This window comes from Emys orbicularis, chromosome 2, assembly GCF_028017835.1.
Source record: "Emys orbicularis isolate rEmyOrb1 chromosome 2, rEmyOrb1.hap1, whole genome shotgun sequence".
Classification (NCBI taxonomy): domain Eukaryota; kingdom Metazoa; phylum Chordata; order Testudines; family Emydidae; genus Emys; species Emys orbicularis.
In genome coordinates, this window is record NC_088684.1 from 256,215,580 (window position 1) to 256,233,294 (window position 17,715).

The 17,715-nt window shown below is 46.8% G+C and overlaps 1 protein-coding gene across 2 annotated transcripts in view; it reads left to right on the top strand.

Moving 5' to 3' along the window:
- Positions 1-17,715, top strand: part of SLC25A40 (solute carrier family 25 member 40) — an 86,459-nt gene that overhangs the window by 19,363 nt on the left and 49,381 nt on the right. For both annotated transcript variants that reach the window (XM_065399508.1, XM_065399509.1), the window contains exons 5-6: positions 5,916-5,983; positions 8,421-8,545. In XM_065399508.1, the coding sequence (XP_065255580.1) occupies positions 5,916-5,983; positions 8,421-8,545 (193 nt within the window). The remainder of the gene's footprint in view (positions 1-5,915; positions 5,984-8,420; positions 8,546-17,715) is intronic.

Here is a 17,715-nt window from a genome sequence, read left to right on the forward strand (position 1 = left end):
TTGAAGTCAATGGGACCAGGATTTCACCAGGTGATTTGAAGCAATTTTGTAGAAGAGGCACTGGAATCTAGAAATTAAAGCACAGGACTCCACTTCAGCCACCAGATTTCTTTTCTTAACTCTTGTGTAAACGTACTACATAATAGAGGTATTCAAGAATTTTCAAAATTTTAGTGAGCTTTTTTGCAATTTTTAAAAAATTTTCATGAAAAGTATTGGGGGATTTTTTTACCAGCTTTTAGCGTAGTTGAAGGTTTTTTTTGAAAATTTCAATGAATTTTCACAAAATAGATTTTTTTTCACAAATGTTTGTCTGCATTTTTCAATCAACTCCACTGCATAATCTTTAGTAAGTCACTTAAATTCTGTTTGTTTGGTAAATGATCTTGTGCACATTTCCCCTATACCAAGGGGCATTTTGGTGGGGAATACAAGAGGAAGACTAATTTTACCAGATTCTGGAGTTTTCTTTTACTTTTGGAAAGTAGTTATGGACAATTCTGAGACTAATAAAACTATCCTTTATTACCATATAATTGGGTGTCTAATTTTCAAGAAATTGCCATTTAAAAATTTTTAAAATATTTTTGCCATTGAAAGCCTCTTGCATGAACTAATGTCAAATTCTGTTAACATATCATGTAACTAATAAGATGCATGATTTCCCTGCTCATTCACTGCTTTTTGTTGCATCCCTTCTCCCATCCTCCCTCTGTACTGTTTTAGGTTGTAAATGTATCCAGCACACTTTGGGCCCTATGTAAACATTAATTGTCTTGCTGGAATTACATCACAACAAAAAGTATATTAATTATGGGAACAAACGTTTGGCCAGATCCTCAGCTGGTGTAAATCAGCCAATGGAACTGTGCCAATTTACTTCCCTTGAGGAAGTGGTTCTTTATATGTAATGGTATAACAAACAAAGGACATATATTCAAATGCAGTACAGGTAGGTACAGTGACAGAAAATCATCATCCTATAATGACTGGTGACCCATATGAAACTAACTAGCGGTCCACATAGTTTCTATCGGTGGTGTCTATATCACCATAAAATCCCATCCTAATTGGCCAAGCATAATATGCATTCTTGCTGTTAGAAGCCAAGTACTGACTAAGCATGGAGAGTGAATTATCTTCTTATACCTGGAGGTAGTTCTTTCAGGTGACAGTAGAGGTGTGTGGGTGGGATAGTTTGGTGAAGCTTTCACAGTTTCTGCCTGTGCTGTACCTGTTTTGAAAGTAATTTGTTCCCAGTCATATCCGTCATACTTCTTTGATGTCTACTGATGTTACAAATTAAGGTCCTGATCCTGCAAATATTTAGGTACATGCTTAACTTTATACATGTGAATATTCTGATTGATACCAATGGAGGAACTAGTACTTAAAGTTAATTATGTGTCTTAGGGTATGTCTACACTACGAAATTAGGTCGAATTTATAGAAGCCGGTTTTATAGATATCAGTTTTATACAGTTGATTGTGTGTGTCCCCACATAAAATGCTCTAAGTGCATGAAGTCGGCGGACCGCGTCCACAGTACCGAGGCTAGCGTAGACTTCCGGAGCGTTGCACTGTGGGTAGCTATCCCACAGTTCCCGCAGTCTCCGCCGCCCATTGGAATTCTGGGTTGAGATCCCAATGCCTGATGATGCAAAACAGTGTCGCGGGGGGTTCTGGGTACATGTCGTCAGGCCCCTCCCCCTCCGTCAGAGCAACGGCAGACAATTGATTCGCGCCTTTTTATCTGGGTTACCTGTGCAGACAACATACCACGGCAAGCATAGAGCCCGCTCAGCTCAGCTCAGCTCACCGTCACCATATGTCATCTGGGTGCCGGCAGACGTACTGCATTGCTACACAGCAGCAGCTAATTGCCTTTTGGCAGTAGACGGTGCAGTATGACTGGTAGCCTTCATCGGCTATCTGGGTGCTGGCAGACATGGGGCTGCATTGCTACACAGCAGCAGCCCCTTGCCTTTTGGCAGTAGATGGTGTATTACGACTGGTATCCGTCATCGTCGTACTCCAGTTCAATCAGAGGCACCTGGGCAGATATGCTTTGTCTCCTGGAGACTCAGTCCTGCCGGCAGTCCTATTGAACCGTCTTGACGATGATGGCTAGCAGTCATAGTACAGTATCTTCTGCCAAGCACCCAGAAGATGCCGAGGGCTATCAGTCATGCTGCACCGTCTGCTGCCAGCTTAAGATGTAAAAAATAGATGGACCAGATTTGTTCTGTATTCATTTGCTTCCCCCTCCCTCCGTGAAATCAACGGCCTGCTAAACCCAGGGTTTTGGGGGGGCCATTCTGTGTGACAGTTGTTTGTGTTTCTCCCTGATGCACAGCCACCTTTGTTGATTTTAATTCCCTGTACCTGTACGCCATGTCGTCAGTCGCCCCTCCCTTCCTCCCTCCGTCAGTTTCGCGCCTTTTTTCAGACCAGACGCCATAGCACTGGGATCATGGAGCCCGCTCAGATCACCGCGGCAATTATGAGCATTATGAACACCACGCTCATTGTCCTGGAGTATATGCAGAGCCAGGACATGCCAAAGCAAAACCAGGACCAGCCGAGGAGGCGATTGCAGCGCGGCGACGAGAGTGATGAGGAAATTGACATGGACATAGACCTCTCACAAAGTACGGGCCCCAGCAATGTGCAAATCATGGTGTTACTGGGGCAGGTTCATGCCGTGGAACGCCGATTCTGGGCCCGGGAAACAAGCACAGACTGGTGGGACCGCATCGTGTTGCAGGTGTAGGATGATTCCCAGTGGCTGCGAAACTTTCGCATGCGTAAAGGCACTTTCATGGAACTTTGTGACTTGCTTTCCCCTGCCCTGAAGCACCAGAATACCAGGATGAGAGCAGCCCTCACAGTTGAGAAGCGAGTGGCGATAGCCCTGTGGAAGCTTGCAACTCCAGACAGCTACCGGTCAGTCGGGAATCAATTTGGAGTGGGCAAATCTACTGTGGGGGCTGCTGTGATCCAAGTTGCCAGGGCAATCAAAGACCTGGTGATATCAAGGGTAGTGACTCTGGGAAACGTGCAGGTCATAGTGGATGGCTTTGCTGCAATGGGATTCCCAAACTGTGGTGGGGCGATAGACGTAACCCATATCCCTATCTTGGCACCGGAGCACCAAGCCACCGAGTACATAAACCGCAAGGGGTACTTTTCAATGCTGCTGCAAGCACTGGTGGATCACAAGGGACGTTTCACCAACATCAACGTGGGATGGCCGGGAAAGGTACATGATGCTCTCGTCTTCAGGCACTCTGGTCTGTTTCGAAAGCTGGAGGAAGGGACTTTCTTCCCGGACCAGAAAATAACCGTTGGGGATGTTGAAATGCCTATCGTTATCCTTGGGGACCCAGCCTACCCCTTAATGCCATGGCTCATGAAGCCGTACACAGGCAGCCTGGACAGTAGTCAGGACCTGTTCAACTATAGGCTGAGCAAGTGCCGAATGGTGGTGGAATGTGCATTTGGACGTTTAAAAGCACGCTGGCGCAGCTTACTGACTCGGATAGACCTCAGCGAAACCAATATCCCCATTGTTATTGCTGCTTGCTATGCGCTCCACAATATCTGTGAGAGTAAGGGGGAGACATTTATGGCGGGGTGGGAGGTTGAGGCAAATTGCCTGGCCGCTGATTACGCACAGCCAGACACCAGGGCGGTTAGAAGAGTACAGCAGGGCGCGGTGCGCATCAGAGAAGCTTTGAAAACCAGTTTTGTGACTGGCCAGGCTACGGTGTGAAACTTCTGTTTGTTTCTCCTTGATGAACCCTCTGCCCCCCCTGCACCCCCCCCCCCGGTTCACTCTACTTCCCTGTAAACCAACCACCCCACCCTATCCTCCCCCCTTCGAGCACCGCTTGCAGAGGCAATAAAGTCATTGTTACTTCTCATTCATGCATTCTTTATTAATTCATCACACAACTAGGGGGATAATTGCCAAGGTAGCCTGGGATGGGTGGGGAAGGAGGGAAGGAAAAGGACACACTGCAGTTTAAAACTTTAAAACTTTAACACTTATTGAAGGCCAGCCTTCCGATGCTCAGGCAATCATCTGGGATGCAGTGACTGGGTGGCCGGAGGCCCCCCCACCGTGTTCTTGGGCGTCTGGGTGAGGAGGCAATGGGACTTGGGGAGGAGGGCTGTTGGTTACACAGGGCGGCGGTCTCTGCTCCTGCTGCCTTTCCTGCAGCTCAACCATACGCTGGAGCATATCAGTTTGATGCTCCAGCAGCCGGAGCATCGACTCTTGCCTTCTGTCTGCAAGCTGACGCCACCTATCATCTTCAGCCCGCCACTTGCTCTGTTCAGCCCGTGATTCATCCCGCCACCTCTCCTCTCGTTCAGATTGTGCTTTTTTGCACTCTGATATTGACTGCCTCCACGCATTCTGCTGTGCTCTTTCGGCGTGGGAGGACATCTGGAGCTCCGTGAACATATCATCCCGAGTCCGCCGTTTTCTCCTTCTAATCTTCGCTAGCCTCTGCGAAGGAGAGACATTTGCAGCTGGTGGAGGAGAAGGGAGAGGTGGTTAAAAAAGACACATTTTAGAGAACAATGGGTACACTCTTTCACGTTAAATTTTGCTGTTCACATTACACAGCACATGTGGTTTCGTTACAAGGTCACATTTTTCCTCTTATATTGAGGGCCTGCCGGTTTGGTGTGAGAGATCACTCACGCAGTGCTAGGCAACAGAATTCGGCTTGCAGGCAGCCATGGTAAGCCACAGTCTTTTGGCTTTTTTAACCTTCATAACATGTGGGAATGGTTTCAAACAGCAGCGCCCTCATTTCCCATACCAAGGACGCATTGGGTTGGCCATTTAAAATGGGTTTGCAATGTAAAAGGAGGGGCTGGGGTTTCCGGGTTAACATGCAGCACAAACCCAACTACCCCCCCTACACACACACCCAATTCTCTGGGATGATCACTTCACCCCTCCCCCCCACCACGTGGCTAACAGCGGGGAACATTTCTGTTCAGCCGAGCAGGAACGGGCACCTCTCAATGTCCCCTTAATAAAATCACCCCATTTCAACCAGGTGACCGTGAATGATATCACTCTCCTGAGGATAACAAAGAGAGATAAGGAATGGATGTTGTCTGCATGCCAGCAAACACCGGGACCATACGCTGCCATGCTTTGTTATGCAATGCTTCCAGACTACGTGCTACTGGCCTGGCGTGGTAAAGTGTCCTACCATGGCGGACGGGATAAGGCAGGCCTCCCCAGAAACCTTTTGCGAAGGCTTTGGGGAGTACATGAAGGAGAGCTTTCTGGAGATGTCCCTGGAGGATTTCCGCTCCATCCCCATACACGTTAACAGACTTTTCCAGTAGCTGTACTGGCCGCGATTGCCAGGGCAAATTAATCATTAAACACGCTTGCTTTTAAACCAGGTGTAATATTTACAAAGGTACACTCACCAGAGGTCCCTTGTGTGCCCTCAGGGTCTGGGAGCACGTCTTGGGTGAGTTCGGGGGTTACTGGTTCCAGGTCCAGGGTGATAAACATATCCTGGCTGTTGGGGAAACCGGTTTCTCCGCTTCCTTGCTGTGAGCTATCTTCATTGTCTTCATCATCATGGGCTTAAACTGCAGCAAGGGAGGTCTAGGTTGGACATTAGGAAAGGGCTTCGTCGTGTGGACATGTCTAGGCTTAATTTGATTTAACGCTGCTAAAGTCGACCTAAACTCGTAGTGTAGACCAGGCCTAAGTATTTACAGGATTGGGGCCTTAGTGTGACAAACTATTTTTTAGTGTACTACTTTCTCTTGCAGTGTATTTTTAATTCCATCTCCTGCCCACCAACATAATTGTTACATGAATTGGAGAGATAAATAACTAACCAATGATCTGTATTTGGTTATTATTTTAGGATGCGTTTGTGAACATTATTAAAATAGAGGGTATTAAATCACTGTGGAGTGGACTTCCTCCAACGTTGTAAGTTGCAATTTCATATCTTCTATAACATGTTTTAAAGGGTAGTTATACTTCATTATTTTGACCAGTGAGTATGCTTATTCCTAAGTGTTTAATTTTAGACAATTTACAAGTTTCCTGAGTTAACTTATCAGTTATATCTAGTGTACTGGAAACCTTCAGAGGCAAGAATATAACTTCAGCCAGTCAATGAGATTTCTCCATGAAGCCTATTTGATGTATCCTCAGTAGCTGTGCAGGGACATCAAACCTTTGACTATCAGCTAATACCTTTCAAGTGCAGTATCATTGTTCCCTCTCTGTCAGGTAGTTTTTTGAGAGCATCATATCATCCTGGCAAGAATAGGAATTAAGGCCCAGATCCATAAAGATATTTAAAGTTCCTAACTTCCATTGAAATCAGTGGAAGTTAAGGGCTCAAATATTTTTGTGGATCTGGGCTCAAGAGCTCTATCTACAGAGTACCAATACTGCATTTTTCATGCCAAGAAAGTGGCTCTCAAGGCAAACCTATCATTACTCCTTAAAGTCAACTCCATAACCTATAAATCACAGAACATAGTGCTACAATCATCTTGACCCAAGCAATAGCACTAAGTATACCTTCAATGTCCACCCAGCATTATAAATATAAAAACAAAAGTGAAGCTCTGATGAGATGAAGCTTGTTACTTGTGGTCTCGCACCTGGCTATTTCAAGGCTTTAAAGTCATAAGTATCTAAGTGGATCAGGTAATATATACCTGAGCCAAGCAAGATAAAAAGTTATTCTTCAGCACTCAGGCTACACTTCCTAGGAATAGCAATGGCCTCTTGGGTGGAGGCATACATTTCTTAGGAAGAAATCTGCACTGTTACCTAATTGTTCTCCATGCATTTCTTCAGTAAATATATCAAAGCTGACTTGTAAGCCTCATCCAATGTTGTTTTGGGGACAATTGTGTTGCATGATATAGTAACTCAGGAAAAAAACTCTATGCATATTTATTTCAAGTTCTGTTTTATGTTAGGCTAAGTTGTTTTACCTACTTACATACTGATGATAAAATCCAACTGTAGGATCTGTGGTCCTTACTATGCTGAAGAATAGGAAAATTTAGGTGCGCTTACCCCAACATTTTCATTCTTCAAGAACTAAGATCCACAAATGTGACCCATGCTGGGTAAGATAAAAGTATCATTATCCAGTAGCTAAGTGAGTAACAAATCTCAGTTTAGTAAATAGGGCCCAGATCCACAAAGGAACTTAGTCATTGTGACGCTGAGAGTTGTGGCACCTAAAAGTTAGAAAATCTCAGCAACACCGTGATCCACAAAGCCTGAGTTAGGCACCTTGGCTCCCTATACAATGAATGGCAATCCATAAAACTAGCATGCTAGGTAGGGGAGTTGCCTAAGCTAGCCAATGGGAGATGCAAAGGAGAGGGGCGTGTGCTTATCCCCTAACCTGTCATGGAGATAGGTGCCTAAGTCCAGGCATAAATAAACCTGCCTAAATAGCATGATCTTGCTCCCTCCATACTGTCCAGCAGAGGGGATCTTACGGTATGTCTACACTGTAGTAAAACACCCACAGGTGGCCTATGTTAGGTGACTTGGGTTAAGGTCTATAAAATTGCAGTGTAGACAATCTGGCTTGGGAGCCCGAGTGCAACCCCGAAAGTCTACACTGCAGTCTTATAGCCCTGAAGCCCAAGCCATGTGAGCCTGAGCCAACTGACACCAGCCAGCTGTAGGTGTTTTATTGCAATGTAGATAACCTTTAGAGTCCCAGTGCATGATACCTGCCTCAGAATAAGGCTTCTCTAGTCTAAGTAGTATGCATTTAGAATTTTCTTCTGAATTTCAGATGTCCTTGTTGCAGCAGATAGTGCTTAGCTTTAACCTAGGCAGTAGTATATTTACTATTTGGGAGGAAAAACTAATTGGGTGTCATGTTTTTAACAAGTTTTACCACCCTAACATGCATCAGCATAAGATTCGGTTTGGTTAGGAATTGATTATTAGATAAATTGTTGTTTGTCATAATCATTAAAGGCCAGATTGTGCCACCCTTATCCATATTGAGTAGTACCTTGCAGCATGAATAAGGGTGGCACAATCTGGCAAACTATCAGACTTGAAAGAAATTGTATGCATTGATAAGACCTCTGAGTAACCTATCAAGGCAGATTGTGAAAACAATTGAAATTGAGAGGAACCCACTGTGCATGTATTTTCACCACACGGTTGGTTAATGGAGATTTGGTAGACATTTGTGAGTTGCAGGAGATGGACATGATGAGTTTTTTCCTTCATCCATAACACAGTTGAAATGCGTATCCTTTTTTATTTAACCCCCCCAAAAATCTATACTTGATAACTGATCTAAATTATGTTGGAGACATCCGGTTTTCTTTGTGACAATTGATAGACTTCCTTTGTTTTTGTATTTTAGAATAATGGCAGTTCCAAGTACAGTAATTTATTTTACCAGCTACGATCAACTGAGTGAAGTTTTGATATCTAAACTAGGAAAAAATAGTGACTACATTCCAGTTCTTGCAGGCTCCATAAGCAGATGTGAGTCATAAATTATCTGTATATGATGGTATTTTCTTTACTATTCCTTTTCCAGCTATTTTACATTTTAAGGCAAATTTGTTATCATTCCAAACTTAATAGTCCTTCTCCCCTTGTGTTAGGATGTTTCACCATCACCTATTTAAGTGGACCAGAAGGGAATCAAGGCTCTCCATTTCTTCTGGGTTCCAGTCTAGGTACCCTGTTGTGAGCAGCTAAGATCTCCTACTTCAGGCTACTTGTTACCTTTGTGGATTTCTGTTAGGCTTTTTCCCACAGTGCCTCCCTGGGCTGACTGTAGCTCTACCTCTTTCTAGACCTTTCCTCCATTCTAGTAACCAGAGAGGGACTACAGAGGTCTTTTCCTGGCCACCCTCTTCTTAGCTGGGCTTTCTCCCTTTATGCACACCACCCAACTCCTTCCCCAGCTGGGCTTCACCTTCATTTGGACTTGGCCCACCCTCCAAGTGCAACCAGGTTTACTAATTGCTCTCTGTCTCTAGTTAACTATTTCACACCTGGGTAGGGTGCCACCCCATCATATGCTGCTAAAGACAAATTAATTTCATTCTCATTCTTGGTCTAATGAACAATAAATAACATTGATCATACTCTCTTTTTCCTTTGCTAGTAACCTTTAAACTAATTTGGACTTATGCACCTTTTTGCTTCTTTATGATGTATAAAGAGCTAGATTTTTTTAAAAAAACTTTTTTTCTGCATATTTCTACACAAGAAATTCAGGTCTTCTAATTCTTGTTTTCCTAGGAGTCCTTAGGGACACTGGAGAACTGGTAGGATTGGACTGTAACAGATATAGAATATGGTAGCTGATTCAGAGGGTACTGGATTTTTATTAAAATTGTTTAAAGATCTTTGATTGTCAAACAAACATCCTGTAAACAATTGGGAGACAACATACTGGACTCGATCATCGCAGTAGTTGAAGTCAGTGAGTTAACCTCCCCCTATTTTTACTAGCGGAGTTCCTCAAAGTTCAGTCTTGGGACCGATCTTATTAAATATTTTTATTAATGACTTTGGCACAAAAAGTACGAGTGTACTAATGAAATTTGCTGATGATACAAAATTGGGAGGCATTGTCAATACAGAGGAGAATTGAAATATTATACAGGGACATTTGGATGTCCGTGAAGACTGGAGTGACAGAAATGAAATAAAATTCAATAATACAAAGTGCAAGGTCATGCACTTAAGGGCTAATAATAAGAATTTCTGCTACTGCTGGGTGCTCATTAGTTGGAGGTGACAAAACAGGAGGGAGACCCTGGGTGTAAGGGTTGATCACAAGATGACTGTAAGCCACCAGTGTGATGTGGCTATGAAAAAGGCAAATACAATCCTAGGATATGTTAGGCAAGGCATTTCCAGTAGATATAGAGAAGTTTTAATGCTATTGTAAAGGGCAAATCCAGGGCACTGATAAGACCTCATTTGGAATACTGTGTACAGTTCTGGTCACCCATGTTCAAGAAAGATGAATTTAAACTGGAACAGGTGCAGAGAAGAGCTACTAGGATAATCAGGGGAATGGAGGGCCTATATTATGAGAGAATACTGGATGAGCTTTCCAGAGTACTGTACCCCTTTCAGGAATCTGATTTGTCTCGCATATCCCCAAGTTACACCTCACTTAAAATCTGCTTGCTTACAAAATCAGACATAAAAGTTTCACAGCACACTATTACTGAAAAAATGCTTAGTTTCTCATTTTTACCATATAATTACAAAATAAATCAATTGGAATATAAATATTGTACTTACATTTCAATATAAAGTATATAGAACAGTATAAACAAGTCATTGTCTGTATGAAATGTTAGTTGTATTGACTTTGCTGGTGCTTTTTAAGTACCCTGTTGTAAAACTAGGTAAATATCTAGATGAGTTGATGTACTTCCTGGAAGACCTCTGCGTACCCCCAGAGGTATGCATACTCTGGTTGAGAGTCACTGTGATAGAGGGTATGATTGTTGTCTATAAATTCATTAGGGAGGTAAAGATCAGGAAGAGTGAAGAGCTATTTAAGCTAAAGGACAATGTTTACACAAGAACAAATGGTATAAACTGGCCATGAACAAATTCAGACTGGAAATTAGAAGGTTTGTAACCATGACAGTAGGGTGTGAGGTTCTGGAACAGCCTCCCAATAAGAGTTGTAGGAACAAACGACTCAATTAGTTTCAAGAGCGAGCTGATCCAATTTATGACTGTAATTCTATCACAGGATTGCTTGTGGTGGTATGGAGGAGGGCTCAACAGTCCTGGGGCTCACTTCCGGATTATGTCTTATGTTCTTAAAAGCTCATGCTTCAAGGGTTCAGCCAGCCATCTGCAGGGGTCAGGAAGGGATTTCTTTCGTCCACCGATGTAGTCTGGGAGGTTTTGTTTGTTTGTTTGTTTTTCTTTTTTAATTTCCTTCCTCTGAAGCATTAGGGATGGCCATGTCTGGACATTGGATAGGGACAGCCACTGCTGTGAGGTGGTATTGAGCGTTCTCTCTCTCAGGTGCATGGCTGGTTAGTTCTTGATCACGTCCTCGGGGTAACTGATCTTTGGGGTTAGAAAGGAATTTCCCCCATGTCAGATTGGCAGTGACCTGGGAATGTTTTTTTTTTTCCCCCTTTGCAGTATGTCAGTGTGGATCACATGCCACACTGGATTGTTTGGTTGTATCTCATTTAATCATTTCCCTGCCACTGCTGGGGCCTCAGGCATCGGTGCACCTTAGTCCTTACTGTTCTTTGCCTGTGGCACATAAGCTAGTTTCCCATGGGCTGTAATATTTTGGTCTAATTTCATTGGTTGGGTTTAGTGTGCAGATGTTAGGTTGTTGGTGGCCTGTGATGTAGAAGAGGTCAGACTAAATGATCTGGTGGTCCCTTCTGGCCTTAACTCTATGAAATATCCTTATCAGCTTGGATGATAGTGATGAGGCTTGTTTGTTAACAAGTCCCCACTCTGTGCTCTTTCAGTTAAGGGGTGAGAGAACTCACTTTATACATATCTGAGATCTGAGTCTTCCAACAAATGGAACGCCAGACTTGATATTCCTGATATTTCTAAAGTAAACAAAACAAATAGAAGAGGTACTTAAAATACAAATAGTTTTAAAAATAAAAAAATTAAAATTAAGCTATCTTTTATACACCACAAAGAAGCAAAAAAGGCAGGCCCATGTTTTCCCCTTTGCAAGTCACCTTTAAATAAGATTTAAGATTAATGAAAGAATTGACATTTTAAAAATCAGGTTTATTTATAGAAATACATTTAAACGCATTTGTACCTTGAATTAGGCCTTTGGCTCATGTGTATGATCAAGTTATTCTCACCAGGAAGGAAGATTGTACAACAGGAATTATTTAGGCCTGGTCCACACGTAAAACTTGTGCCAGCATATCTGTGTCAATCAGTGGTGTGATTCTCCTCTCCCCCAACATATTTTTGTTTGGGGAACTTGTATAAGCTATACTGTCAAAAGAATTATTTTGTTGGTATAAGCTATTCTTTACTAGGACTGTGTGCCATTATTAAATATATCAAAATTATATATTATATTACAGCCCACGAAAGCTTATGCTCAAATAAATTTGTTAGTCTCTAAGGTGCCACAAGTACTCCTGTTCTTTTTGCAGATACAGACTGACACGGCTGCTACTCTGAAACCTTAAATATATCAGTAAACCTTTTCTAGCATAGACAAGGTGTTAGGCAACAATTGTGGGAGAGTTAGGGCTTGTCTCTGTGAAGACTTAGGCCATGTCTACACTTCAGTCTTTGGTCGACACAAGTTACAATGGCATACAATCACCAAAGTTAGTATATCCCTCATGCACCTGCATACTTGGTTTCTTGAAGTATGGCGTGTACTCACCAGGCGTGGTTGTGTTTATGCAAAGTGCAGTGCACCACGGGTAGTTATCCCACTCTGCCATACACCACCATCTGGCTCAGTGCCTTTTGGAAAATTTTTGCAATGTGTTGTGGGGAAGAAATTCATGGCATAGGTACCTCTGGGAGCTAAGGATCAAGTTCCCATCAAGCAACTTTCTCCATCCATATCCCATAATTTTTTGTGCCTTTTTTAAAAGCCTGCAAACCTGTGTGGCACTTTTAAGCAGGGTGAATACAAATCAATGATTTTTTTTAAAAGTATCAAAAAAATTGGATATTTTATTTAAATCAGATTTTTTTCATTTTGTTGTTTAAATTATAATTTTTTTCTTTTTAAAAATAAACTTGTTTAAAATGAAATCTGAATTGTTAAGGCCTAAATTTATTATAATCTCTTAAAACATTTGCATAAAAAATAAATATGCTGAATCCATGAGCCTCTATCAAAAACTTTGTGTTAAAGGCTGCTTTTCTATATAAAGAATCAGGGGAAAAACATATAACTTTGAGGTCAGGCCAGGAGTGAAAGTAACACAGAAGACTTACCCGTATGGGGGCCCGGCTCTGGGCCGCCGGAAGGGGCAGGACCTTGGGCGGAAAGGGCAGGGCCTCGGGCGGAAAGGGGGCAGGGCTGGAGGGGTCAGCTTCCCCCTGCCAGCCCATCCATGCTGCCTGGCCCCTGGGGGCAAAACGGGCAGCAACATTAAAGCGCTGCCACGGCAGCACTTTAATATCAGCTGCGTATGGGCCGGTACCAGCGGCCACTTCTTACCAGCGTACTGGCCTACTTTCACCCCTGGGTCAGGCTTTATAAATATGGCACAATAGGTCAGCCTAAGTAACTTAGGAGACCGTCTCATTTTCAAGAGACTTATGTGAGCAGAAACTTATGCTCCAGGCACTTTCACTTAGGCGTATTTGAAAAATTTCCCAGGCTGACCTGAAATAATCAGTTTAATTCTCTGCTGACAGTTAATCCTTCTGTTTAATATAAACTAAATATTTCCCCTTGTCATGCAGTTAATATATGAATATATAGTACTATGGTAAATGAAACAACAAATTCACACTACAGTGGCTCTTTTGGGTAATGTTGATTGCTAATTTGACTCCTGAGCCACTGAGATCTGTGTATCACTGTGCTAGACTATTTACTGCAGTGGTGCCGGCTGAAGTCATCACAGAGTAGTATGGGGAAGCGTTCTATCACAGAGGAAGAAATAAGGTTCTTCTTCGAGTGCTTGCTCATATCGATTCCAATTAGGTGCGCGCGCGCTGCGTGCACGATCGTCGGAGAATTTTTACCCTAGCAACACCCAGTGGGTCGGCTGTGGAGCCCCCTGGAGTGGCGCCTTCATGGCGCTGGATATATACCCCAGCCGACCCAGCGCCCCCTCAGTTCCTTCTTACCGCCCCTGACGGTCGTTGGAACTGTGGAGCGCGGCATAGCTGTTCTCCACTCTCCCTAGCTTATTCTGTTTTCACTGTAGATAGTTGTAGTTATAGTTGTTGTATAGAGTTAGATAGTTATCCATTTTAGTTTTAATAGTTATAAATAGTTAGTGGGGGTTAAGGGGGTTGTTCTCCCCCCTTTTCCCCCCGGCGCATAGCCGGGCTCATGCCCAAGGCTCCTGGCTTTAAGCAGTGCGCGTCCTGCGCTAAGCCTATGCCGACGAGTGACCCGCACAACTCCTGTTTGAAGTGCCTCGGAGAATCCCATCAGGCAGATAAGTGCCATATCTGTAAGGCCTTCAAGCCAAGAACTAGAAAGGAGCGGGACTTTCGACTTCGGCAGCTCCTAATGGAGGCGGCACTTAGCCCGGATCCTCCCTCGGCGCCAGCCCCGGCGCCGAGCGCCTCGGTGCGCAGCGCCCCGGCGGCCCCCACGGGTACTGCACCGCGCGCTGATTCGCGGCACCGGCCGCCTTCGGCACCGCACCCGCAAGGGACTCGGCACCGGTACACATCTCCAGGCCACAAGAAAGCCCGCAAGGCGCAGGTGACTGCTGTCCCTAAGACGCCGGCTCGCCCGGTGCCGGGGGTAAAGCCGCGTCCACCTTTAGAGCGCCAGAAACAAGTGCCTACCACACCGTCGACTCCGGCACCGAGGCCGTTGAGTCCGGTGCGGACTGTATCTCCACCTCGGTCGGCGCTTGAGCCTTGTCTCCCGTCCACTCCAGAGACCTTCGCGACGGCGAGAGACCTTATTGCTCTCACGGAGCCGGGGCCGTCCCAACCACTGGCACCGTTGGCTCCTCGCGCGGTGCAATCCAGGGGCAAGCCTGCCCTGGTACGCCCGCCGTCTCAGGCCGAGGACTCACGGCACCGCTCCAGGTCTCGGAGCAGGTCCCGACGCCGCACGCAGTCCCGGCGCCGACTATCACCTCGGCACCGGTCGTACTCGCGGCCAAGATCCTCTTCACGGCACCGGTCTACGTCTCGGCACTGTCACGATCATCAGTACCGATCGGACTCAAGACGTAGTTCTCGGCCCCTCGTCGTTCGACTTCGAGGGGCCGCTCCCGGTACCACCTCTCGTCGCGGTCGTCGTCCCGCTCAAGGTCCGGATCTCGGCACCGGCGGGGCTACCGGCACCGTTCCCGATCCCGGTACCGCTCACCGGCACCGCGCAGGAACCGATCCCCCTACGACCGGCACCGATCGACACCGCACCATCCGGAGCCGGTTTCGACGCGCTCGGCACCGCCTTGGCCCTCGAGATCGCCATCTCGTTCCTCGGAGCGGGCCTCGAGATCGGCGTACCCTCCTCAAGGGCAGGCGGCTACGTCTGACTTGGGCCCTTGGCAGGACGCGGTCGTGGACCCTGTGCAGGGACCTGCACGCTGGTCCTTTTGGACTCCGTGGGCCTACCATCAGGCTCAGGGGGCTCCACCACCATCAGCCTCTCGCTCGGCACGTTCCGAGCCCAGGGCCCCGGAGGCCACCATCTCCCGCCCTCCCCCAGGAGGCATGGAGGCCCCCGTGCCCACACCAACTGGGGGCCCGGACCCAGAGGCAGGCGATGCTCCGCTTCAGGGACCCCTGGAGCAGGACCCGGCATTAGACCCCTTGCCACCGGAGGCATCTTCCTCATCTTCCCCAGATGAGGCGGTGGCGGGCACAACCGCCACGGGTCCGCCCCCTATAGATCTTCGGGCCCACCAGGACCTATTGCGCCGCCTGGCGCGTAATATGGATCTCAGGGCGGAGGAGATCGTAGAGGTACAGGACCCGGTGGTGAGCATCCTCTCCGCTGATGCCCCATCTAGAGTGGCACTACCTCTTATACGTACAATTGAGGCGAATGCCACTTCGATATGGCAAACCCCTGCCTCTATCCCGCCCACAGCCAGAGGCGTGGAAAGAAAGTACTTTGTCCCTTCAAAGGTCTACGAGTACCTCTATACCCACCCCCAACCGTGCTCACTAGTGGTGTCATCTGTGAACGCACGGGAACGCCACGGCCAGCAGGCTGCAGCGCCCAAATCGAAGGACGCTAAGCGCTTCGATTTGTTTGGGCGCAAGGTGTATTCGGCGGGAGGGCTACAACTGAGAGCGGCCAACCAGCAGGCGCTCTTGAGCCGCTATAACTTTAATTCCTGGGCCTCGATGGGGAAATTTAAAGAACTGGTTCCCCAAGACTCCAGGGAAGAGTTTGGGGCCTTAGTAGAGGAAGGTAAGAAGGTGGCACGTACCTCCTTACAGGCCTCTTTAGACATTGCGGACTCGGCCGCTAGAACACTGGCCTCAGGTATAGCCATGCGGCGTATCTCCTGGCTCCAGGTCTCAGGCCTGCCGCCTGAACTTCAGCAGACGCTGCAGGACTTACCTTTTGAGGGCCAGGGCCTGTTTTCCGAGAAGACGGACTCTCGGCTGCAGAGCCTTAAGGACTCAAGGACAATCATGCGCTCCCTGGGGATGCATGTCCCAGGGCCTCAGCGCAGACCCTTTAGGCCCCAGCCTCAAAGGTTCTACCCTCCCCCGCCTCGTCCGAGACAGGACTTTGCCAGAAGGCGGGGTCGAGGTGGCAGGCGAAGGTCGACCGGCCCTCAACCGGCCCAAAGCCAAGGGCCGCCTAGGCCACCTTCAGGCCCTAGGCAGAACTTTTGAAGGTGCGGTCGAGGACGGCACCTCAACCAACATCCAGGATCCAACTCCCTCCTTTCGGGATCGCCTCTCCCATTTCCACCGTGCTTGGTCCCTTATAACCTCGGACCTCTGGGTCCTTCGCACGGTGGAGAGGGGATACGCTCTCCAATTTTCCTCGTTCCCCCCCTCCCATTCCCCCTCCCCGTCCCTCTTCAGGGACCCTTCGCACGAGCAACTCCTTACACAGGAGGTTTTTGGACTCCTCTCTATGGGGGCCATAGAGGAGGTTCCGCTAGAGTTAAGGGGCAGGGGGGTTTATTCCCGCTACTTCCTGATCCCCAAGTCAAAAGGGGGTCTGCGACCCATCTTAGACTTGTGCGGACTCAACAAATTCATAGTAAAGTTGAAGTTCCGCATGGTATCATTGGGGACCATTATCCCTTCCCTGGATCCTGGAGATTGGTTCGCCGCCCTCGACATGAAGGACGCATATTTCCACATAGCGATCTATCCACCTCACAGGCGCTTCCTGCGATTTGTAGTAAACAAGGTGCACTACCAATTTGCAGTCCTTCCGTTCGGCTTGTCCTCGGCTCCCAGGGTGTTCACAAAGTGTGTGGCGGTCGTCGCGGCATACCTCCGTCGACAAGGGATACAGGTGTTCCCGTATTTAGACGACTGGCTGGTACGCGGCCGCACCAGAGACCAAGTTCAAGGTCATGTTCACATAGTGATACAAACTTTCCATGAGCTGGGCATCCTGCTCAACAGAGAGAAGTCCACTCTAGTGCCAACCCAGAGGATAGAATTTATCGGAGCAATCCTAGACTCCACATGCGCCCGAGCTATTCTACCAGACAACCGCTTTCATACCATCACAAGCGTCGTTCAAGGTCTCAGGGCATTTCCGATTACCACAATAAGGATATGCCTCGCCCTGTTGGGTCACATGGCCTCGTGCACTTACGTAACCAGGCATGCCAGACTTCGGCTTCGCCCACTACAGGCTTGGGTATCATCGGTGTACCGTCCTCACCGAGACAACCTGAACATGGTGGTCACGGTTCCGGGTTCGGTCTTGACCTCCCTCACCTGGTGGTTGGATCGCACGACAGTCTGTGCAGGAGTGCCGTTTCACGCCCCACAACCCTCCCTCCACCTGGTCA